Source organism: Struthio camelus, chromosome 1 (assembly GCF_040807025.1).
Source record: "Struthio camelus isolate bStrCam1 chromosome 1, bStrCam1.hap1, whole genome shotgun sequence".
Classification (NCBI taxonomy): domain Eukaryota; kingdom Metazoa; phylum Chordata; class Aves; order Struthioniformes; family Struthionidae; genus Struthio; species Struthio camelus.
This window is the reverse complement of record NC_090942.1, coordinates 15,471,967-15,495,940: the sequence shown is the minus strand read 5'-3', so window position 1 is coordinate 15,495,940 and position 23,974 is coordinate 15,471,967. Positions and strand designations below refer to the sequence as shown.

The 23,974-nt window shown below is 41.3% G+C and overlaps 2 protein-coding genes across 4 annotated transcripts; one reads left to right on the top strand and one right to left on the bottom strand.

Annotated features, from left to right (window-relative positions):
• The first annotated feature begins 7,902 nt into the window (after positions 1-7,902).
• EFCAB10 (EF-hand calcium binding domain 10) lies at positions 7,903-9,632 on the top strand. The gene is made up of 4 exons (XM_068930127.1): positions 7,903-8,089; positions 8,480-8,647; positions 8,879-8,963; positions 9,501-9,632. Exons 1-4 carry the CDS (start codon positions 7,948-7,950, stop codon positions 9,535-9,537), a joined length of 432 nt encoding a protein of 143 aa, XP_068786228.1. The 5' UTR covers positions 7,903-7,947; the 3' UTR covers positions 9,538-9,632.
• Positions 8,675-23,794, bottom strand: RINT1 (RAD50 interactor 1). 3 transcript variants are annotated; one of them, XM_068930097.1, is made up of 15 exons: positions 23,645-23,794; positions 22,651-22,748; positions 22,063-22,258; positions 21,657-21,898; positions 20,571-20,744; positions 20,344-20,493; positions 18,966-19,122; positions 16,864-16,974; positions 16,454-16,679; positions 15,739-15,876; positions 14,751-14,950; positions 13,272-13,486; positions 12,411-12,591; positions 12,204-12,322; positions 8,675-10,938 (listed from the first exon to the last, which is right to left on the bottom strand). In XM_068930097.1, exons 3-15 carry the CDS (start codon positions 22,237-22,239, stop codon positions 10,722-10,724), a joined length of 2,307 nt encoding a protein of 768 aa, XP_068786198.1. In that variant the 5' UTR covers positions 22,240-22,258; positions 22,651-22,748; positions 23,645-23,794; the 3' UTR covers positions 8,675-10,721. The 3 variants fall into 3 exon arrangements, with proteins under 3 accessions (XP_068786198.1, XP_009664272.1, XP_009664271.1); XM_009665977.2 differs by lacking the exon at positions 23,645-23,794 and adding an exon at positions 23,371-23,587; XM_009665976.2 differs by lacking the exon at positions 23,645-23,794 and having other exon boundaries at positions 22,651-22,789.
• Between the last annotated feature and the right edge of the window lie 180 nt (positions 23,795-23,974).

The window sequence follows — 23,974 nt, the reverse complement described above, 5'->3', positions numbered from 1 at the left end:
ATTACACTTAGAATACACATGTGGACCAACTGTCAAATATGGGGGGGGGGGGGGGGGGGAAAGTTACTCAACAGTAACTTGAGTCTTAGAGATACATATTCCACACTTACTTACATTTGCTTCCTAACTGCCTCCCCTCTTCCTTTTTGTAGTTCAAAATAATCTCTTTTTATAGACTGGGAAGGGTCAGAGTAACCAAAGCAATGGAGGGGCACTATGATCTACACAGGCCTGTAATAGCCTCCGTCTATAGATCTATAGATTCTGCTAGGATAAAAAAGAGTCTCTGGTCTTAAGAGCTTGGGGCACAGAGCCACACTGAAACAGAAGGGTATACTATATATCTCAAAGAATGCACGTTCCTGCTAAGTAACTTCATTTTTCCCTTTGTCTTCAGCAAAGGTCTCACCCAAATACTTAGAAAATTAATTTTGGGAAGGTTTTCATTCAACTGGGAAGTGGCCAGTTCTGAAGACAGCTGAGTTTCCAGACGTACGTTAAGTTACACGACATAAGTCACGTCTTTACTTCTCTGACTCAGAAACAGTAATGTTGTTAACTTTTTGTCCACAGGTATAGTCCTCCTTTTGCAGTTGACTGGAGAAAACACAGCTGGCCACACAGTTGCAGGCTCTGGTTCACAGGGAGAAGACTGGAATGGCAACATGGTGGAGCACAAGCAGCTCAGTCTACTTCTGTAGTATGTCAAGGACGATTTAGTCACACAGAGTGCTGCTGCGCTAGGCATGCAACTCATAAGGAAGGAAGGACTGGCGGGGGCTATTACATTGACGGCAGCCTTGGCAGCAGTGACTTTGAAATAATAAAAGTTTTAAGACTTTGAGAGAAGTGAGCAAGATAAATAGTAGAACTGCAACCCAGGAATTCAGGAGAGCAGAGTTTGTCTCATTCAGGCTTTTTTTTTTTTTTTTTTGGTGCAGACTCCCATAGAAGACCGCCCTGAAGGGCAAAAGGGCATTGGAGAACTATTTGAAGCACAAGAATAGTCCATTCTTACAGTGCAGAAAGTTGAGTAGGCATGGGAGGAGGCCAGCTTGGCTGAATGAGGAACTCCTGACAGAAATCAATGCAAAGGGCAAGTATACAGAAGATAGATAGATGCAGGGATGGGCTACCCTGGAGGAATATGGAAACATTGCCTGGGCTTGCTGGAACAGAACTAGGAAATCCAAAGCTCAGCTGGAGTTGAAACTAGTGAGGGACGTGAAGGACAAGATGATTTTCTGTAGGTACCTCAACAGCAGAAGGCAGGCCAAGGAAAATGTGGGCCCTACTACATGGGGCAGGTACCCTAGTGACAAAGGACAGAGAAAAGACTGAGGTACTCAGCTTCTTCTTTGCTTCAGTTTTTAATGGAACGGTCTGTGCTCAGGCCTCTGGGCAGAGTCTAGGAAGTGAGGCACTACCCATGCAAGAGGAAGGCTTCGTTAGGGAGTACTTAACCTAGAGATATGCAAGTCCATGGGACTAGCTGGGCTGGATCCAACAGTGATGGCTGCTATCCTCTTTAAAAGAGTGTAGTGAGCAGGGCAGGGGGCAGGGGAGAGGTTTCTGAGGACTGGAAAAAAGGCAAAGGTCGTGCCTATTTTCAAGAAGGATCCAGGGAACTATAGGCCATTCAGTCCCAACCTCAGTCCCAGGCATATTATAAAACAAAGCTTCTTGGAAGCCATGTCCAGGCACAAGAATGTGACTGGGAACAGCCAACGTGGATTTACCAAAATCTGATTGCCTTCTATGATAAAATGGTTGGTTTTGGGGACGGAGGGAAAGCAGTGAATGTTACTTGCTTTGACTTTAGAAAGGCTTCTGACACAGTCCGCTTTTATGTTCTTACAACCAAGTTGGAGAGAGAAATGGATGCAAAGGGTAGACTATGAGATGGACGTAAAATTGGCTGGACAGCAGGCTGAGAGGGTTGAGGTCAGCAGTTTGAAGTTCAGTTGATGGCTTGCTACTAGCAGCATTCCTCAGGGGCTAATACTGGGGCCTTAACACTGAATGAAGTTTTCACTATCATTCTGGGTATTGAGATGGGTTGCAAATTCATGGATAACACCAAAAGCCATTGGTGTGATGGGGAGGTGATGGATACCGTAGAGGCAGTCCCTTCAGAGAGACTTCAACAGGCTGAAGAACTGGGCTGACAGAAACCTCATGAGGTCAACAAAGGTAAATACAAAGTCCTGCACGTGGGAGGGAGGAAAAGCCCCTTGTAACTGAACAAGCTGGGTGCTGATTGGCAAGAAAACAGCTCTGTAGGAAAAGGACCTGGGGTGGTTCTGGCAGACCAGCTGCATATGAGTCAGTGGTGGGCCCCTGTGGTGATGAAAGGTAACCACAATGCCTGGCCACAAATGTAGGCAGCAGTCTGAGGGAAGTGATTAGTCCTGTCTGTTTTGGCACTTCAGAGACTGCATCTGGAGTACTGTGCCCAGTTTTGGGCTCCACAGTACAAGATATTGGCATACTCAACTTGAGTTCAAGGGAAGGCCACCAAGATGAATAGGAGCTGGAGCATGAGATGTATGAGGAGAGGCTGAAAAAAAAAATGGTTTGTTCACTTGTAAGAAGAGAAGATTAAGGTGTTGGGGGGGGGGATCTAATTGCTGTCTTGAGCTACATAATGAGTGGTTGTAGAAAAGATGGCGCCACACTCTTTCTAGTGGTGCACAGCAAAATGGCAAGAAGCAATAAACAAAAGATACAGAAAGGAGAGTTTCTGTTTAGACATAAGGAATAAATTCTTTGCATTGTGGTCAAACACTGGACCAGGGGCCCAGAGAGGCTGTGGAATCTCCATCTTGGAGACGGACAAAACTTGACTGGACAAGTAAAAGAAATAGCCCACACAATGGAAGAGTGTAATGGGGCTCTTCCAAAGCAGCTACAGAAATGGCACCACCCATTCACTACAGCTCCAGCCTTGTTCCTTAATACAGTGGTCTGTAATGCCCACGTGGAGCAGGAGCACAGGCAGGCAAAACACCCAGGTGAGCTGCTGCTCAGCATGTCCACACTAAACATAAAGCAGACCTAGGCATCTTTCCCAGCCCTTATTGTTCCTGTTTCTTCAGGACAGCCCTAGATTTTAGTCTGAGGAAGAAGTCCAGCAAAGTGGGCAGGAGACCTGCATGGATGAGCAAGGAACTGCTAGCAAAACTCCAGCAGAAGAAGGAAGTCTACAGAATGTGGAAAAGGGGACAGGCCACTTGGGAGGAATACAGGGACGTTGTCAGAGCGTGCAGGGATGCGACAAGGAAGGCTAAGGCCCAGTTGGAATTAAATCTGGCAAGGGATGTCAAGGACAACAAGAAGGCCTTCTTCAAATACATCAATAGCAAAAGGAAGACTAGGGAAAACGTGGGCCCGCTGCTGAATGGGGCGGGTGCCCTGGTGACAAAGGATACAGAGAAGGCAGAGTTATTGAATGCCTTCTTTGCTTCCGTCTTCACTGCTAAGGCCAGTCCTCAGGAATTCCAGACCTTGGAGACAAGAGAGGAAGGCTGGAGAAAGGAAGACTCTCCCTTGGTGGAGGAGGATCAGGTTAGAGATCTTTTGTCCAAACTTGACATCCATAAATCCATGGGCCCCGATGGGATGCACCCCCGAGTGCTGAGGGAGCTGGCGGATGTTATCGCTAGGCCACTCTCCATCATCTTTGAAAGGTCCTGGAGATCCGGAGAGGTGCCTGAGGACTGGAAGAAAGCCAATGTCACGCCAGTCTTCAAAAAGGGCAAGAAGGAGGAGCCAGGAAACTACAGGCCTGTCAGCCTCACCTCCATCCCTGGAAAGGTGATGGAACAGCTCCTCTTGAAGGTCATCACTAAGCATCTGGAGGACAAGAAGGTGATCAGGAGTAGTCAGCATGGATTCACCAAGCAGAAATCATGCTTGACCAATCTGATAGCCTTCTATGACGGAATGACTGGCTGCGTAGATGAGGGCAGAGCAGTGGATGTTGTCTTTCTGGACTTCAGCAAGGCTTTGGACACTGTCTCCCACCACATCCTCCTAGGTAAGCTCAGGAAGTGTGGGCTAGATGACTGGACGGTGAGGTGGCTTGAGAACTGGCTGGATGGCCGAGCTCAGAGGGTTGTGGTGAATGGCGCAGAGTCAAGTTGGAGGCCTGTGACTAGTGGTGTCCCCCAGGGGTCAGTCCTGGGCCCAGTCTTGTTCAACATATTCATCAATGACCTGGAGGAAGGGACAGAGTGCACCCTCAGCAAGTTTGCTGATGATACTAAACTGGGGGGAGAGGCTAACACACCAGAAGACTGTGCTGCCATTCAGAGGGACCTGGACAGGCTGGAGAGGTGGGCGGAGAGGAACCTCATGAAGTTCAACAAAGGCAAGTGCAAGGTCCTGCACCTAGGCAGGAATAATCCCATGCACCAGTACAGGCTGGGGACTGACCTGTTGGAAAGTAGCTCTGCCGAGAAGGACCTGGGAGTGCTGGTGGACAACAAGTTAAACATGAGCCAGCAGTGTGCCCTTGTGGCCAAGAAGGCCAACGGTCTCCTGGGGTGCATTAGGCAGAGTGTTGCCAGCAGGACGAGGGAGGTGATCCTGCCCCTCTCCTCAGCCCTGGGGAGGCCTCACCTGGAGTACTGTGTCCAGTTCTGGGCTCCCCAGGACAAGAGAGACATGGCACTCCTGGAGAGAGTCCAGCGGAGGGCTACCAAGATGATTAGAGGGCTGGAGCATCTCTCCTATGAAGAAAGATTGCAAGAGCTGGGCCTGTTCAGCCTGGAGAAGAGAAGATTGAGAGGGGATCTCATCAACGTGTACAAGTATCTGAAGGGGGAGTGTCAAGAGGATGGGGCCAGACTCTTCTCCGTGGTGTCCAGCGACAGGACAAGAGGCAACAGGCACAAACTGAACCACAGGAAGTTCCATCTGAACCTGAGAAAAAACTTCTTCACTGTGAGGGTGACAGAGCATTGGAACAGGTTGCCCAGAGAGGTGGTGGAGTCTCCTTCGCTGGAGATATTCAAAAGCCGTCTGGATGTGATCCTGGGCAATATGCTCTAGGTGACCCTGCTTGAACAGGGAGGTTGGACAAGATGATCTCCAGAGGTCCCTTCCAACCTAAACGATTCTGTGATTCTGTGTGATTCTGTGATTCTTTCACACCCCAGTTTGGGGGGGGGGGGGGAAGCCCATCTGCCTGTTTTCCTCAGCAAGTCAAATGCCTGCTCTGCAACAAGCTTCATCTATCTGTCCTACAGTCCCTATTCCTCTAAGTTACAATCTTTGAGACTCTAGCTAGTCTAGTCATATGTGCTAAGGTAAAAGGCTTAAGCTATTAACAATATTCTGCAAAAAGCTCAGCTTCTGTCACAACAGGTATTAACGCTTTCAAATAAATTCAATTTAAAATAACCATGACACTTTTTAAATACATGAAAACAGATTTGATCCTTGAGTTCTTGATAAAAACTTAATTAGCAGCATCTCTATAAAAAAGCCAAAAAACTTTCTGATGTTTTATCAAATCGTTTTGAACCAGATGTTCAATCCCCTCCCCACAATAACCAGTGCAAACTTCTCACAAATTGCCCTAAATTATCATACTTTTAGAACTCATGTATAGCTGATACTCTGGTATGAACCAGGGCTCATAAGCTCCCTAGATGATGTTTTATCAGAACATATTTTCAAACGAAATAAATTGTGCTCTCTTAAAAATAAATTTAAATCAAAAAGTGTATTCCTAGGAGTAGATCAAATGGGGGTTTGCTCTTAGTGACTTTTTTGAACTGTTCCCCATAGAAATACACTTTAACCCATAATTCCAGAGCTAGTGTTTATGCATAAAATTTCAGCCTTCAACACATGCGTTTAATGATGGTTATCTTTGTTGACCATGAGAGGAGAAACTTTCTTTGCTAAATGCCGTTTTTTCCCCCCCAAACACTGACTTACCTTTCATTCTCTGCAGTCTTTCATTTGCTCCTTCCACTTCCTTTCTTAGTCAGTCTTCCTATCCTTAGAAACAGTCCTACTTTCCTTCCTCCTTTCCATAGAAACAGCCTCCAGGTCTTTTTTTCTCCTTTGCTGGCCAACTCAGTCTCTTGTTTGTACTTTTCTGTACCTCAAACTACACTTTCTCCCTTCTCACTTCAGCCTTTGTTATTTCTTTGCAAATTCTACTGAAAGTGATATAAAATTCAAATACAGGAATGGATTCAGTAACAATGATGAACTGTATTCCCTAGGAGAGGGAGATTCCCGTTATTGCCAGGTAGCTGCCAAGGGAGGTAAATGTTACGAACCTAGAGTTTTTCTAGCCCAAATTAAGACTTCTGGTAGATGGCATAATCTGTTAAAAATACTGGAGAGAGAACGTAGTTATATTGTCTCTGCAGTTTTCAATGTTGCCTTTCTCTCAGTGTTTCTCTATCAAAAACAGGTGGATTCTATTAATATCTTGTGATATTTTAGTTTTGGCAAATAGTTAAATATGGTTAGTACTAGAATTAAGTTTCAAAATAATTTCATTTTCTTTATCATATGCCTATTTATTATTATCTGTTTTCCATTTGATGGCAGATGGATATCCTTCTAGATATGCCTGAATTTTTCTTAGTAGGACACTTTGATTATCTTTCTCCTACTCACATTGGGTAATGCTGTAAAAACGTTCTTTCATGCCAGTTCTTCTCTGTTTACACAGTCTATGCTGCAAACCTAAATAATTATTTAAAAAAGTAGCCATGTTTCTTACTATTTGTTGTTACTCATTGACTTTACACAAAAGCAGCATCTTCCTACATGCAATCTTCTTTTCAGACACGACAGGATATTAGAAGATCTCTGAAGAGTTTGTTTTCTGCTGCATGGTTTCTCTTGACAAACGTATCAAGGCCAAGTTTCACAGCATATAGAGGACAGACTCCAATTTCTTGTAGGAGTTTGCTTCATAAATTTGGGATGTAAAATTAAGCTTAAACATGATTGTGTGGCACTAATTTTATTCCTGTACTTAGCATGCACTACTAGATTCCACTAGGTGGCATCTTGACGTTTTACTATGTGCTCCCCTTTACTAGGATTAAGTAAAACCACCTTTAGCAAGCGAATCCAGGCAAAGGAAGATAAATGGGGGAAAAAAGTTAAAGGTGCAGACTGCATTACCACATATGAAAAGAAACGTGGCTGAAGTTGAAAAGAGTGGCAAAAAAAAAAAAAGTTAAAATCAATACTGCGTAACTTAACTCTTCCCTTGAATTAACGCAACCATGGTACAAACTGCTGAAAGCAATGATTTTCTGTTCTAGAGCAAGTACGATGAAATGTAGGCAAATTAATTTTTGCTTACCACTTCTTACCAATTAAAGCAGGTTGTAGTAAATCAGATTGTCTGTACACAATGCTAGCTCTTTCTCATGTTCTAATCTGAATGAAATTGTTCATCATATTGACTCCATGCCAATTCTGAGCGAATCAGACGAAAAATCCCAGTGTTTCAATCGCTGAATCACCTCCCTGACTCGACCCCCCCCCCCCCGCAACATACACACTTTACTGCTTCATACTCCCAATCTGAGGCATTTCCTTAACCTCTCGCTAGCGAAGAGCTTCAGAAACACCCGCTCCTCCCCGAGCCCTCTCCTCTGCCGGCAGCACGGCAGCGAGAGCCCCGGCTGTTGAAGGCAGCCGGCTGCTCAGCCCCCACCGCCTGCTGCCGCCTCCGCCCTTTGCGCCTGCCGGGCGCCTCTGAGGGGGAAGGAAGGAGGGGGGAAGGGCGGGGCTGTAGCGCGACGGTTAACGGCCAGCGGCGGGCGGGGCGGGAGCGCCCCGCGGGGGCGGGGCAGGGGGCGGGGCCGAGGCGCGTGCCGGGGCCGGGCTAACCGCCCTCCCCCACCTCCCGGCGCGCGGGCTGCGGGCGGCGCGGCGTGCTCGGTCGCCTGGCAACGCGAGATGGCGGCGGCGGCGGCGGCGGCGGCGGAGACGGCGACGGCGACGGCGACGGCCGAGCAGCGGGGCCGCCAGTACCTGGAGCGCCACAGGATCCCCGAGCTGCTCCACAACCTCGGCGCGCTGCTGCTCTATCACCGGCCCGGTACGGCGGGCCCGGCAGCGCCGACGGCCGCAGGCCTGGGCAGCGGAATCCCTCCTCCCTTCCCCCCGCCCCGGCCCCTTTCTTCCTCGGCCGTTCCCCGTCCCCGGCGCGGGCAGGGCGGTAGGGGAGGGGGTGAATAAGGATTGGGTTTTTTTCTAGCCCGCGGGGCCACTGGCCTCGGAGAAGCTGTTGTTTGTCAGGAAGCAGCGCCCCCAAGGCCAGCGCAGAGCTGTCCTGAGGCGGCAGATTTGTTGTTCTGTCAGGCTGGTTAACGGCAGCGCTGCGAGGAACTACCGAGGGACGGAGAAGCTGGTTTGGCTGCCTCGGTCACCAGCAGGTGTCTGCTGAGGGGCCTGGGGCTACTAGTAGGTTAATTTTACTTCATTGCAGAAAGACCACGCGAGTTTTTGATCCAGGTACTGGAAAGGCTGAAGGCTGGGAAACTAGCTGAGGGGGAGGAGTACCCTTGTCTTATGGATGACTCGAACCTGACTGCGATGTTTGAGATGATGGATGTTGTAGGTCAAGGCTACATAACATCAGCGCAGTACGGAGAAGGTTAGTCTCGCGTGAATAACACTTAGATTCGTTTGCAAAGAGGAATTTTATTAAAATAGTTTTAGAACCATGCTTATTTGCTTTTTAAAAGTATCAGCACGTTTGACTATGCAGTCTGCAAATTAATAAGTCAAAGAAATTACATATGTTTACTACTACCTTTGTCTTTAGAAGATCTAGGCCACTTTAAGCTTTTAAAGACTCGTATAGGAAATTCCGTTTTAACTCTAGCTCTTAAAACCCTGGGACTGAGCACAGAAGGTCTGCACTCTGCAGATGATGGGACTATCACACTGGACACGTTCAAGGCAGAAGTGTAAGTTTAATTGAAAGGATTTTTTTGTTGTTACTTAACTGTGATTTATTTTTTATTTACAAAAGCATATAATTAAAGGACTAACTCGTTTAAGCTTAGCCACTTTACTTTGCATTGCACAACTAAAAAGGGTGAATTATTGCTCTTAACTTGATTGACTTGCGGTAAGGTATTCTAAGACTCTCAAACTCAGCGTTTTCCTCTGCCGTCTCAATTTCAGGATCCTATTAAAGCAGACCTATCCAATTATCTCCCCCACTGATCAAAGACAGCTCGGTCATCAGATAGCCTAAGTGGTTAGAATACTGATTTAGAAATAAGAAACATTTAAGCTATGGTGCCTGCTCTGCCTGAAGCAGTAACACAACTCTTAGACAAAACAGGCTCAGAATTTTATTAGCATCTCATAGTAAAGATATGTTTCTAGGGGCAACTTTTTGATAGCCGTAATTTCAGTGAAAACTACAGTCACTGAAGGATAACTGGAACTAGTTATGCTAAGTGGTATCTAACCAGAATTCTTTTTTTCTGTCCTAGGAAGAAAAAGATGCTGGAAAGCTGGGCTGTATATTAATTTCAGCTGTGCATGTATACATATATATGTATTTATACACACACACACACAAAATAGGCATTTTCCTCAACCTTTCTGTTTTTTTTTTTTTTCTCCTCCATCTGTGGACAGCTGCTGCCCTTTCTCATTTTTAAGCAATGCCCTCTTTTTCTCATTTTTTTCCCCCCCAAATTCAGCAATCAGACGTAAAGGTCAATGACAAAAAAAACTCTCATCTTTACAAGCCATTGGAGGGGTATCTTTTGAGAATTACCATTCATCTGTTAACAATGCACTCTTGTAAAAAAATAAATGGTAGATCTCTTTTTTAACCAGCAAAAATGGCTTTTTGAAGCTTGTGCAACAGGAGTGATGGATTCAGATTGCAGCTTGCAAGAATACTGTGTTACTTGTTGGCTCATCCACCAATAATACCATTGAATAAAGTTAACTTTAAGAAACAAAGTTTCTTGTTTCTTAAGTTTTTTTTGTGTTTTTGTTTTTTTAAGACCACCAACTTCAGCAACCTATGAGAAATGTCTAAATTTGAAGAAAGACAGCACTTCCAAATAAAATACTATTTTCGTATTTACAACATTAGTACTTAAGCAATTTTTAAACAGGCTTAAAAATAAAGGTGGTTTGGCCTAAAAAAAATTTTGGGGACAGCAAAATAAAAAAATCAAATAGTATGGATAAAGAGAACAATGATATGTATCTTCATCGCATTCTGTCCTAGATATACACATTTTAATATAGAATGTCCATTAACTGGGATTTACAGATGTAAGCACCTATATTTTTAACTGAAAATGTATCAGCTCATATGGAATAGTGTTCCACGCTGTGTGCAGGTGGATTTGCATATACACATTAATTCTGTATTCCTTACAAAGGAATGGTTTGACAGCATGCAAGTAACGTTCATTAGAGCTCAAGATACTGTCAGCTTCTAACCTTAATTACAAGAAGGCTATAGAAAATACCCCACTTCTGTGGGGTTAGAAGCCAAATCAGTAGCCTTCTGAAATCATTTTAACTGTGTATACAGGAAGGCACACAACTTAATTAAATTAAGCCAGTCTCTAAGCAAATAGCAGTGGAAAAAAAAAAATCAGGAAATATATTAATATAACCCATTTGCTTTACTTTTATTTGAAGTAAGTAATCTAGAGCAAGTTACTAACTACTTTTCACAAAAACCTTTATTTTCCTGTATTTGGCCAACTAGCTCTCAAATTCAACAGAATCTCCACATCCTTTTGAGCTAATTTGTAAACCCCAAGTTCATTTAATGCTGCTGTTGCAGATGGCTGGTTTGGCTTTAATGTTATTTCACTTTCTGAGGCTGGCTGTAGCACATCCTTCAAAAGCAAGGCAGACCCAATATTTAGGTTCAGGATAATGCAGGCTTCTTTTATGCTACAGGAGAGGAAAAAAAAAAATGGATAAATATGAGAAATACCCATGAGATGTATTTAACAATTTTGTGTGCACAGCGACTCATAAAAATGCTTCCACATACTTCTGCAAAGGAGCAGAGCTGCTGAACTGAAAAGTATTGTCTGGATGAAGATAAACAGTATAGTTATTCTTACTATTTAAGTGTTTTCTGTTATATATGCCTATTTCAAAAGAATCAGTATTTTGCCTCCTAGTGCTTGGCATGGCTTTTGCTTCCTAGTTTTTCCATCAATACTAAAAATACAGAATAGAAGTTATCACTTAATAATCTGGCTAGCCTTCCTTAACTACAAATGTTCTGTAAGACAGCTAGAAACTGCTTCTTATTCGTGCTTAAACTATGCTCTTCTTTTAAGAGCACAGTTTAACAGACAATTGCTAAAATCTGAACATCTTCCCTTATTAATATCATTAAGGAGCAAAGAGATCGATACCCTGCCTTTGTCATATTCTTTCTAGTTTCTAAATATGATACACAGTCACGCGTCCAGTTGAACATTAGTTCTTGCTGTTCCTTTCTACACATATGCTTTCTTAGGCTGGGAATAATACATATGTATTAATTTCCTTTGTGAAGGGAAGTGTTCAAATAATCTTAAACCAGAAATATTTCGATTAAAAATACAAATACATCATCTGTGTCTTCAAGTGTTCAAAACTGAAAGCTGTGCTCCATACTGAGGAAGAAATCTTAAACCAATCAGCATAAGGATTTAGCACTGGACTCTTTGGAGGACTCTGAGTTACTTAAAAAGACTGAGCTCAAAGACAGTAGCTTCTTGTCTTAACAGTGAAAGCAGCTAGGCTGCTATACAAGACAATTCTGAGCAGGAACATAATTTAAAGCAACCTTTCTTCTAATGACATAGAAAATTTATCATCCTGTGCCATAACTAAATCTTTGAGTACTTCCTTTGGTCCTAGTTTTGGAAGTCTGTGTTGCCTATTTTTCACAAGTTCAATAATCTGTGTGCAGCAGACATCCTGACTATGCAAAATACTCCAAGAACACATGCCACAGTCAATTTCTACCTGAGTATACACAGCAGAATCAAAACTTATGTAGTTTTAAGTACTGGAAGCAGAGATGATCCATACAGTTTAAGTGCTTCTCCTACACTCAAAACTAACTGTGAAAAAAACTTGTGAAATGTAAAGCATCTATCTATATCTCCATCTATTCACTTTTGAAATATTAATACATCAGAAGTTTGCCTACTTACTGTTTGAAATAGTTTTCCGGCCTCTTGCAGTAGTGTGAAAATAAAGGGAACAGATTTCTACTCATGTCGAACTGGAGTTGTGCTGCTCCTCCTTCATTGAAATGATTTGCCAGAATTATCTGCATACACAAAGAGGTACACCTTATGTTCAGGCTAGTCACTAACACCTACATGGTACTGCATAGATCAAATTTTGCAGACACCTACTTCCTGATATATGAATACATCCACCTTCTCTGCAAGCATTTGCCAGAAAATTTTAAACAACGCGTGACAGAGCTGCTGCTCTAGTTGTAGCAGGCGGTCTCTCAATGTCAACAACATTGGGCAAGCTGTGCTTGATAAAGACATTACTGCTTGCTCTGCCTGGGATGGTAAAGATAGCCACCTAAAAGAAGTGATCACACTGAAGTCATTCTAATGAAGTTATTCATATGAAAACAACTGAAATTAAAATTATCCTTTAAAAAAAATCATAGTCATTTACAGTATCGCAGAGAGAGTTCTCCTTTCCCATTTCCAATGCCTAAAAAATAATCATAGTCTAATACTCTATTTAGATTTCATTCAAAGTGTTAAGCTCGCTATTTTATTAAAAATCTCTGAATATGCCACATAAAAACAAGAAATCCACGAATCAGTTAATCTATAAAATCATTGAGCTGCTGTCTTCATCTTATGAAGTACTTTACAAATCCTACTCAGGAGCAAACATTCAGGAAGCCTTTTGTGTCCATGAAGGCAGAAGCAGCCATTACAGATCCTTTCATACTTACTCTTTAATACTACTTCCTTGAAAATAATTCTTTTTTGACAAGAGTAAGCCAGGATTCCTCCTAGGGTTTTTAAAACAATGCACCCACTCATGGCAGGACTAGTTTAAGACAACATAAGTCAACATTAAAATGGTTTTGAAGGAAACAAAGAGAATTTTCCAAAGTTTACTACCATTAGCCATTCCTATTCAGGAAACTAATTTTTCCTATTAGCTATTTTTGCCCTTATTTGCCTCAGTGTTTTTAACAGAAAATAATACTGTAATAGCGGAGAGTAAACAAAAAGAATCACCTCTCTTTCTTGTACAGCTTTGCAGCATCTTTGACCTCTCTGAAGACATGATCTACCTGACGAGACAACATATCATGTTTCAGGCGTTCTAGGAGGTTAATCATTTCATCAAAGACAGAACTCTCCATCGAAGCCAGCTGCCCTAGCTGTAGTTTACTGACAGCATTACTTTCTGCACGAACCTCCAGCTCGGCCTGCTGCAACTGCAAGAAGAACTACAAAACAAAACCAGATATAAATAGGACCAAAACCAATTCTATCATATGAATTTCTTATTTGTACTTTTAACAGGTGACGTTCCAGAAGACACTCTCCTGGCACACTTAAAGTTTTAAAGATTAAAAATCTCTTCTTTTTTATGTAACTCTAATAGAGTAAAAATAAAACATGCTGTTTTCATCATAATGATGGAACCAGTACGGGTTTAAAACACAGCAGCAGATAGGTAACGGGAACAGATTTAGAGAAATGCTGAAAAACATTTTATAAGATTTACAGTAAAATGCTTTTAAAAGGTAAAAATGTGTTTTTTCTACGTTTGTTTACACAAACAAACTAGGATCTTTATTTTTTTTTTTTTTTTTTTTTTTTTTTAGAAATAACAGCTCATTAAATAACAGTTTTGCTGGGCTGACTAAGGCAAGGAAATGTATTGAATGTAATGTAACACAATGGTAACAAGAAGAAGTTGCTGGTTTGGGCTTTGAGCAGATCAAGAAGCTGGGTGTAGATATAGCTATACGACATGAAGGTTGCTGTCTTAGAAAGTCAAGATTATCCTCTGCTTAATCCACAGTTTCTGTGAAGACGGAAAGAATTCGGAGGCAGACCATTTCACATACAATACCTATTTCTCCACACTTCACATTGACAGTTTCATGGTCTTCTACAGCAATACCCATTGAAAAGCTGAAATCCTACAGAGGAGCCATGCTGCCACCAGGCAGCATTGATACTGGAAAATAATCGATTCCCAGTTATCAATGAGTGGCTTTCCTGAGGAAATTTTAACTATATTGTAACGCAGATACCCACGCTGGCTTCATTTAAGCTAACTCAGTATGGGAGGAGTACAGCAATGTTCGCGTGCCACTGCAGTACGCGCACTTTAATGGCAACGTTGATTGATTTAATTGGCTCAGGGATCTCTGCACTTCAAAGTCAATTCACTGTTATTTTTACAATACAAAGTATGTAAGTGAGACCCTCTTTATGTCTGTTCAGATTATTCCCTTCCCCAGCCTCTCTTCCTCTTTCCCTGGAAAGTTCATAATTAATATAGCTAAGATCTCAAACAGTAATCTAGACTTATTTATCCCCTTTTTTTAAATTAAAACAAAATTTATAACTAATTCTGTTTTTTCATGATTAATTCTACTTAACACAGTCAGATAAACACTACTAAAAATAAAATAAATTTCATTCATTATGAAACATAAAATGCTACTACTCCATTTCATAAGCAAAATAATTACTTACTACATTGTCAGCCCAGTCTGCCAACACTGTTGCTATATAGTTAACAGCATTAAGGATTGCACAGTATCGAAAGCCTAAAGAAGCTCTACTCTCTTCCTTCATTACTTGAGTTAACCGTATCCTGAAGTCATCAACTAATTCCTTCTGTAGCCCCAGGAACTGCAGTTTTCTGGAAGCTGTTGGAAGATTCTTATACCTGTCTGGAAAGACAGTAATAAGATGCTTTATATTTTCCAACGCATGAAAAGCTGAGTTCTAGTAAAGAAACGTTAGGGCTGTCTTACTACACAACCTTACTTTTGTGAACACATCACATAATATTTAAACTTTAAAATAACTAATTATTTTAACTAACTCAGGGAAACCACTCAGTGCAAAAGCTAAACATGTAAAGAAACAACAACCTGTTTTCCACTCCTGGCTCCACAAGCATTTTGTGTGCGCGCGTGTGTGCGCGCGTGCATATGCACACATGTTTAAGCAACGTGCTACTATACCACACCAGTCTAGCAATACCACATGGCCCCTAAAGCCTACTCCCGCAGAGTAAGATAAAGCCATTGAGTATGCAAATAAGAATGTCTCCTGAATACTTACCTGCTCTTCTGTTTGTTTCCAAAAAAACTAGTTACTTAATAGTTTCTAAGGTGTCAAGGAATCAAAAGTAATGCTATGGTATTTTTACTACTGTACCATAACAAATCGTATTCTCTTAGGTATTAATGAGTTTCAGTATAGTAAATATCAAACGTACGTTTTTACATTAGGATTTTGTTAGCATGGCATCTAGCTCAAGATCATTCTTGCTTGAATTCAAGTCCAAAACATAAAATGAATAGCATAGCTTTTATAAAATTGCAAACATCACAACTTTGCATTTTTTAATTTGCTGAAACGATATATATTCAGTGGGGAAAAAAAATCGATTAGTTACAGTTTTTCTATTATTCGTTTTAAATAGGATTAATGTCTATACCTTAATAATTACCTGTTATAACTAACAAGAGAGTCATAAAAGTTTCAGCGCAGTCTGGGACTTTCATTTCATCTACATCAGTGATATCTTTGTACTGTGATATCCACGCATCCTCAGATGAAAGCATAGAGTCCATTTTCTGAAGAGCAACTGAGATGAACAAAAATTGCAAATTATTTAAATGTTTAATAAATAATTTCCTAAAAAAAAAAAATCTCTAAAATACATGAACATACGTAAGAACATAAAAGCCTTATCTCTAACAATTAGATAAAAACTTACATCTTCAGAGCGTAAAAGCAACTGACGACCGGCTTTGTAGAGAATCAGCTCCAGTATCTCTGCATGTGTAATTCTGTTAACAGCTATGCTGGAGTTGAGTTTTTTCTATAGTTGGTTTGCTTCTTTCCAATATATTTCCTCTTCACTCCTCATAAGTTAACGCCCTTCCTAATTCAATCTAAACGCCCACTATATTACTGTCTAAAAGAAAGCCTACTAAGTCCCACACAGCTTAGGGGCAACAGTCCTACAAATTACAGAAGCACTATCAGGGTCAAAGCAATTTTCAGACAAAATAATTCTCAAGTATAAAAATGAAGAGCTTTACGTAGTAACCTTGTCCAAGTGACTTACCCTATTCGAGGGGACTATTTGTATAGGTATACATCACATAATCGGAAAGAAAATATGTATAAAGGCCAACAAAATCTGTTTTAAGTCTTACATTTTTTTTCCACTGTTAGCCACCTTTGGAAGCAGGATTCTTCTGAGAGAATATGCATGCAACTGGGAAAGCTGCTGAGATAACCATGAACACTGTATAACTCTCTCTCAAAGAGAAGTACCTCATCCACAAGGTGACAAAAGAGAGTATCATCATATAAAAGGCATGGAATATCAGCAGCCAACTTCTCCAAAATTAGCATTACTAGACCACGAGAGAATTCAAGCTTTTAAAGGAGAAAAAAAAAAAAAGAAAGTCAGAGGTAAGTATTAACACGTACATAGCTTTAAAACTGTTACTAGACTGAGTTAGGTCTCACTCACCACTTATCTAGTGAAATCAGTAAAAGCACAAATGGCTATTGGAAGTTGAGAAATACATGATACGGACTCAACCACAAAACTGCTTACCCCAGCATTCACTGAAGATCCTGCCTTGTCCAATATGGGCTGGATTTTGTCATCAAGGAACTGTGCATGATTTCCGATCCACATAAGCACTTGTGTTAAATACCACTCAGGCTTATCAAAAAAAGATTAATAATAATAAACATCAAACCCATTCAAACAACATTTATTCAAGTGCTGTATCTATACTCTCATTTAATGTGTTATCTGTCACCAAAAGATAAAGGAAATACACGCTCTACACAGGAAACATTTAAAATTGACAGTTTAGACAGAAATTTAAAAAGGTATCAGTTGTTACTCATACAAGCCTCATTAAAAATGTAAGCTATCCGCTGCTGATAGGTTCTAACATGCTATTAGAGTTGGAGGCATGAAGAGTTTTCAAAATCAGTAGTTAAAAGAGTTTTTAAAAAAGCGGGTAATACAAATGCCTAGGCAAATAACAACGAGGAAGGCAAGGAACACTAGCTTTAAGTTATTTGAGTTTTCTCAACTGATTTTTTTTTTAAACAGTAGTGATATAAAAGGTATGGTAGGCTTGCTGCTTTTTTTTAAAACTGTTTTTTGGAACAGAATAGAGGATTAGAATTGTATGAGTATACTTTATGGAGAAACTATTTTCTTTTTTGTCCTGGTAGATTAAATTAAAGACAAACATCTAAAAACAGCGATCTCTTTCCTCTGCCTTCTCCTGATCTCTGATCACACAACAAACATCCTTATGAAAATTAAAGCTATTTACAAGAAAAAGCAACACCAGAGAAGTGTTTGTGCACTTTGAAATATCTTGAATTAACAAGTTATTTTGCTGCTTCAAGTAAAAACTTCAGATTTTTATCTCCCCATTCCCTATCGCTTTCTCACTCAGGACGTCTTTACTTCCTTGTATGTGCTTCCCCCTTCTTTTGGGCAAATCTTTTGTCCTAGGTTCAGCAAAAAGTACATACTCCTTAGAAAACTCTTCTATAGCTCCATTCTTAGAATCTGTGCCTAACCTCAGCATACACTGCAACTGGGGAATCTAACACTTTTTCATTTCACGTTGTAATGCCTTTAATCTTTTTTCCACGGTTTTCACATGTAGAAATATGGCTTGCAGTCCAAAGAGTGTTTCTTTCAGCGTTAGGTCAAATGGAAGTTGTGCCTATCCTCCTCATCCCCAATCACTGAAGTCATTTCTGTTGATGCACTCCCTCCCATTATCTGCATTTTGCATCTATTCTCTCTCTCTTTTTTTTTTTAAAACTAATTTTCACTTGTCTACTGAATTTCACTTTTTTTTTTGGGCGCTCCTTCCAATTTGTCAAGATCATTGTCAACTCTGATCCTGTCCGCTCAAATACCTGTAACCCCTTCCGGGTTAGTACCTTTCAAATATTTCATATGGGTAGTTTCTCTATTCCATGATCCAAGTTATCGGGGAAAATAAACTGACTAGAGTCATACCCTGTCACAATATCCTTCTGATTTGACATTGGATTACCTGTAACTTTCCTTTCTAAGTCTTTTTAAAAGAACAGTTGTGCTCCCAACCTTATAGACACATTTCACCTCCAGAAAATAATTTCCCTGGTTTGCTAATAAGACCATTTTGCTGAACTATCTATAAAACCTTACTGAACTAAACAGAGAATCACCACTTCCCCACTGATATGCATAACATCATTAGAAAGGCACTGTAGGAGCAACTCTCAGACTGGAAATATATTTGTATTTACCCAAGGTGGTCAATGCAAGCACACAGACTTGTGTTACTAAACTGCTCTAAAACAGCTCTCAAATTCAGCCGCAGATGCATTGCGGCAACCTAAGTGTTTTACTTGCAAGAAGCCTGTCTGAATGATAATTCTCAGATGAAAATACTCAGTCTTTGATGATAATGCACACAGAAAAAGTCAGTCAGTTTCCAGCAGATTAACTGGACATCTCTTGTTTCGAGTCACATGAGAAAGTGCTATCTTGATGTCTGTCCACACTTGCAATTTTAAGGAATCTTCATTTCAGAAGAAAAAAAAAAAAGTGTTAAACTACGTAATTTAAATACAGTAATGTATCTGCTCCTAAAACTAAAGTTAAAAATCAATCAAGTAAATCTCCTATACCTTGCTTAAAACATTGGTTTGTTTATTTCCAGTGAAATGATACTTGAATCTTTTCTGAAGAGGATTCAGCATGATCTGTATTGGAAGGATAATAGGTGGTGACAGAGGTAGAGAGTACTTTTCTGGCAATTGTTTAGGTTTAGTTAGCAGTTCATCACTAAGTTTGAAGGTCAAGGATAAAACATCTTATTAATAGACTATACAAGTGTTGAATTCTCCCAACACCATAATTTCAATAAAACGGGTTTATAAAAATGAGCATGTCTTAGTTTTACCTAGTTGACTGAAGGCACTATTACACAAGCTATGATGTTCTCAGAATATTAAAAACATTCAAAATATTTCAGTTTTATATAATATTTAATACAACTCAGGCTGCTAAGGATTAGTAATTCAATGGCAGCACAAGTCACTGAAGTTGGTTTAAGAACCCAGTTATCACGGGATGGGGGGAGACAGGGGCTGTCCCAAACACATGCATAATGCATATTCATATTTCTTACAGGAGGACCAAAGACTCATAGGATCAATAAATGCAATACATGATTTCTCATTTTAAAGAACGGATGTAAGTGACCCAAACTGACAGATCAAAACTGTAATTAATGCAGGGTTGTGTAGACTGGCTTTGCTTCTTCCCAGTCCAGGATTAAAAAAAAAGAAAAAGCACAGTCTCTTCAGTGAAAATTGTTTAGCTGTGAGCTTTTTTTTTTTTTTCCGTTTACAAAAGGAAAAAAAAAAAAGGAAGAGGATGAGCAACAGCACCTTTTGAAATTTTTGAAAATCCTTTTGTGGCCTCCCCTTTTTGTAAAGTCTCCTTCTGGGACATACACCTCTAGCTGTTTTTCTGCTCCTTTTGGGATGGGACACCTCTAAGTGGTTAAGGCTGATTTCAGAAATGCACACTGTTTCACTACACAGAGGAAGTAGCTACCAGGTCTATACAGAGCCCTTATGTCCTATTAGCCGCTGCTTAATGCTTATGAAAGGAAAAGCAGTAGCTATGCCTCATAGAGAATATATCACCAGTTTTATTAGCACAGGTAATGTTGTCAAAGTGTGTAAGGCCTGATCATCATGACACCTGAACCAACAGCTACCATGAGATCACTGGACCTGGCAACTCGGAGTTATAATATTGCTATCGCCATAAAGAATAACTTACTTTATTGAACACAAGTTTTAAGCTCCAGCTCTGTTTACCTGACACTTTCTATGTAAAAAACGTATGTTCTAACGTTAATACAAAGTAATAGACATTCAATTGCTATTCTGTCTTCAGAGAGAATAAAATTTTAAATAATTTTGCTTTATTTAGAAGGTGCACCCCTGACATTTATTATCTTTACTAAAAATATACAATTATTCAAAAGGATACGAGGTTTGCAACTTCAGAAGTTGACAAAACAACATCTCCAAATTATTGTACGTATCAGGAGCGCTGGCTGGTGCAGCAAGGCCAAACGCCTGAGACTGTGGTGGCCCCACAAATGGCCAACGAAGCTGGGTTAGTACCTCTTCAAAGTCACTGCAACGCAAAATGTGCACTTTAACTTGAGTTTATGGTACAACGCAAAGATGACAGAATGACGGTGCATCCCTTACCTTGACAACTTGTCCTTAAGAATTTTATGCCAGAATTTAACAGTGGATCTCATAAAAGAAAGAAGATGAGAACACGATGACTCCTGAAGTTTAATATCCAGTTCTGCCATGAACGCTAAAGTAGTGGCTGCCTCAGGAACATTGTTGGTCATCAGGTACTGCTGAATGTTATCACTATGAAATAAAGTTGAGGCTCAACATTCACTAACACACAAAAAAAGTCACCTATATATTCAGAAACAAAGATAAAACTTGCTTAATCTGAAATATTTTAATAATGAGATAAACTAGGTTACCGCTCTGAGCACACATGCACAATACCCAGACGTGATTCATGGACCAAGCTCCGTATCTGAAGCTTCCTAGGAAAGGAGTCTGTCACAGAGAATTAAACTGTTGAGGAAAAGGAGTGGAAGATGAGGAAAGGAGGAAGGTCTCAAACTCTTTTAAGCACACCTTCTTGAAATAATCCTTTTAAAGAACTGTTTTTCCTCTCACTTCCAAGAACAACACTGAAAACAAATTTCATAAAGTGGAAGACCGGCCTAATACACCTCTACAGTTTTCTGCATAATATTTCACAACTAAAGTTTGTCTATATAAAATTTGATCCAACAATGCTTTCTAATTTCTGAAATTCTTTTTGTGCACTACAAAAAATTCTCCACTGAAAGAAGCTAGGAATGAATTAACATGACACTGTTCACTTACACTAAATGAAGATCTGTGCACTAAGACAAAGGATTAGAATTTTGAAGTCTGAAGTGTCATGTTTCTTCTCAAGATGTTTAGGTATCACTTCAATTATCTTATCGTAATTTATAGTAACTGAAAAAAAAAAACCATAAGTGTTTTTCATCTTTTCTCTCTCGTGTAAGAAGCTGTCAGCTATTACCTTCCTTCTTAAAAGTTGACAGAAATCAGAACAATAATCTCGAATTCTCACTAGTAAATGAATTAACAAATTGCATGTAAGATGACTTCCAGTTCCAGTGTGTTTATCAAATCTGATTATTTAACACTGAAGCCTTGAAAAAGATGTGTGATAATATCAGTAAGAAGTTTTTAAAGGTCTTTCAATTTTACCTTAACTCTTCTATTCGTGAGATCCATTTCAGGTAAGACAGGTGTCGTTCAATCTCTTCCACTTGACCAATGAGTACATCGAGATCCTCCATCCATGGCTGAGCTTTCAGTAAGTGGCTACTGATTGAACTCGATAGAAGTGTTTCTTCCTCCAAAAGCCGACTAAGAGACTTTTTAGAATCTTCTGCATTCTTTAAAGCATTCTGAATTCTTTTAGGGACCTCTGATGAAACTGTAAGTACCTATATTTAGGGAGAAGTATTAAGCGTAAAATGACATAAAACCATTGCACTATACAGAAAAGCATCATACGGGATATTAATAAATTGCCCCAATATAGTTAAATACACTTAATCGATCATTCAGCATATTTACCGTTTCCATGAAAATCTGAAAAGACACTCACCTGTTCTTCTAACCGCCTTTTATTTTCAGATAGCTTATCAATAAGGTTGTCTAGCTTCCTCAGAGAATCATAGTCACTGCCAACTTCTCTTTCCACAAATTCAGAAACGTAGTATGGGATATCACAGCGATCTGGATCTCTAGTGAGTCCTTTCTTTCTAACATTAATGGTTGCCATGTTTTCTTTATCTGCAATACTGATCATACGATTTCTAGTTAGTCATCACTAAGACAGTACTACCAATTGTTGATCTACTGAGGATACAAACTTCCATGAGAAGGACAGTTCAATTCAAATTGCAAAGTAAATACGATATTTAATAAAAAAAATGCTTTAAATGAGGCAATTTGCTTAGGTATGGCTTAGAAGACATACAAGGGAACCTTGCTAATATACATTCCATTGTCGATCACCTGTTAACTAGCCAAGTGAAATGCGTCTGCTACTTGAAAAAATACCTTCCCTAAAATTGAGTTTTATTAGCAATATTTCTGTATACGTGTTTCTAGCATGGAAAGCAAGGAAAAATATTGGACGAAACATTTATTTTTATTAAGAACGAAGAAAAAATCCAATGACCTACATTACCTTTTCAGGCAGTTTACGATGTTTCAGAAACGCCAAATGATGAGGTGACCCATGACTAGCAAAGTATCCAGTCAGGTCTTGTAGAATAAGCATGTGATCTGTAAAGTCAGTGCATCAGTGAAATATAAATGGAAAAAAAAAGATAGAGTATAACAGCAGAAGAGGCATGTGATGATCTGCACGTTCTGCAGCACCCAAAGAAAACAAGTCCTGAAACTGAGAGGATGTTTATGTACAGTGAAACAACAACAACAACAACAACACACCACAATGACTGTTTGGCTGTATTACAATTCAATTTTTTTCATTCTGAATTTCAAAACAGTGTTTAAAAGCATAGGCCATACACCTGCACTTTATCCATTTTAATTAAACAAAAAAAGCATATTAAATGGACAACAGGAAAGAGTGAAAGGATGGTGCAAGTGATGAGTCCAAGCTGGGAGAGCAGGACAGCGCACCAGCAAGAAGAAACTGGGAGACTGAGCAGCTGGGAAGGAGCGTGTACAGAAAACAGAGGCCCTCAGGAAGAGAGGGGGAGAGAGAGAGAGGGCGCTGCATGGAAGAGGTGGGAGTAGTAAGAACCCCCAGGCTGCCTGCAGAAATGAAAACAAGTACCACTCGAGAAGTCCACTGGTCTCTACAGGGGCAGAGAGGGTTTCGACACCGGGCACCGGCCTCCCACCACCCCCCCGCTCGAACACGCAACTCCGCCTGCACCTCGCCTCTCCCTTCACCGCTTCAGAACAACTCTACGGCCCAGCAGGGCTCTGCTAAAAGGGCAGGCCTCCTCCCGGCCCGTTCCGGGGGGCTGCCGGCCCTCACGCCTAGCAGCAGCAGCAGCAGCAGCAGCAGCTCGGGAGGCCGTTAACGCCTCGCCGCCCTCCAACGCGCGAGCCACCGGGACAGCCGGGCCGGGCCGGGCCCCCTGCGGCACCTCTCCGCGGCGGGGGGCGGGGACCGCCGCCGCCGCCGCCGCGGGCCGCTCACTCACCTGCCGCTCGCTCCCTCGCGCGCGCGCGCGCGCGCAGCCCCGCCCCCCGCCGCTGCCGCGTCAGCAGCCGAGAAGCCCGCGGGCGGCGGCCGCCACGGAGGGTCACGTGCGCGCAGCCCCGCGCGTGCGCCCTTGCCCGCCCCTGGTGGCGGGGGGCCAACGCCGCGGGCGGCCCCGCCCCCTGCCCCGCCCTCGTCCCTCAGGGGCGGCCCGCGGCCCTCCGCTGCCTCAGGGCGGCCGCGGGCGAGACTAGCTTTGTTCCTGCAGGCAAACTACAGGCCTGCCGCTTCAAGAACGCGCGCCCCCCCCCCCCCCCAAAAAAAATCTTTT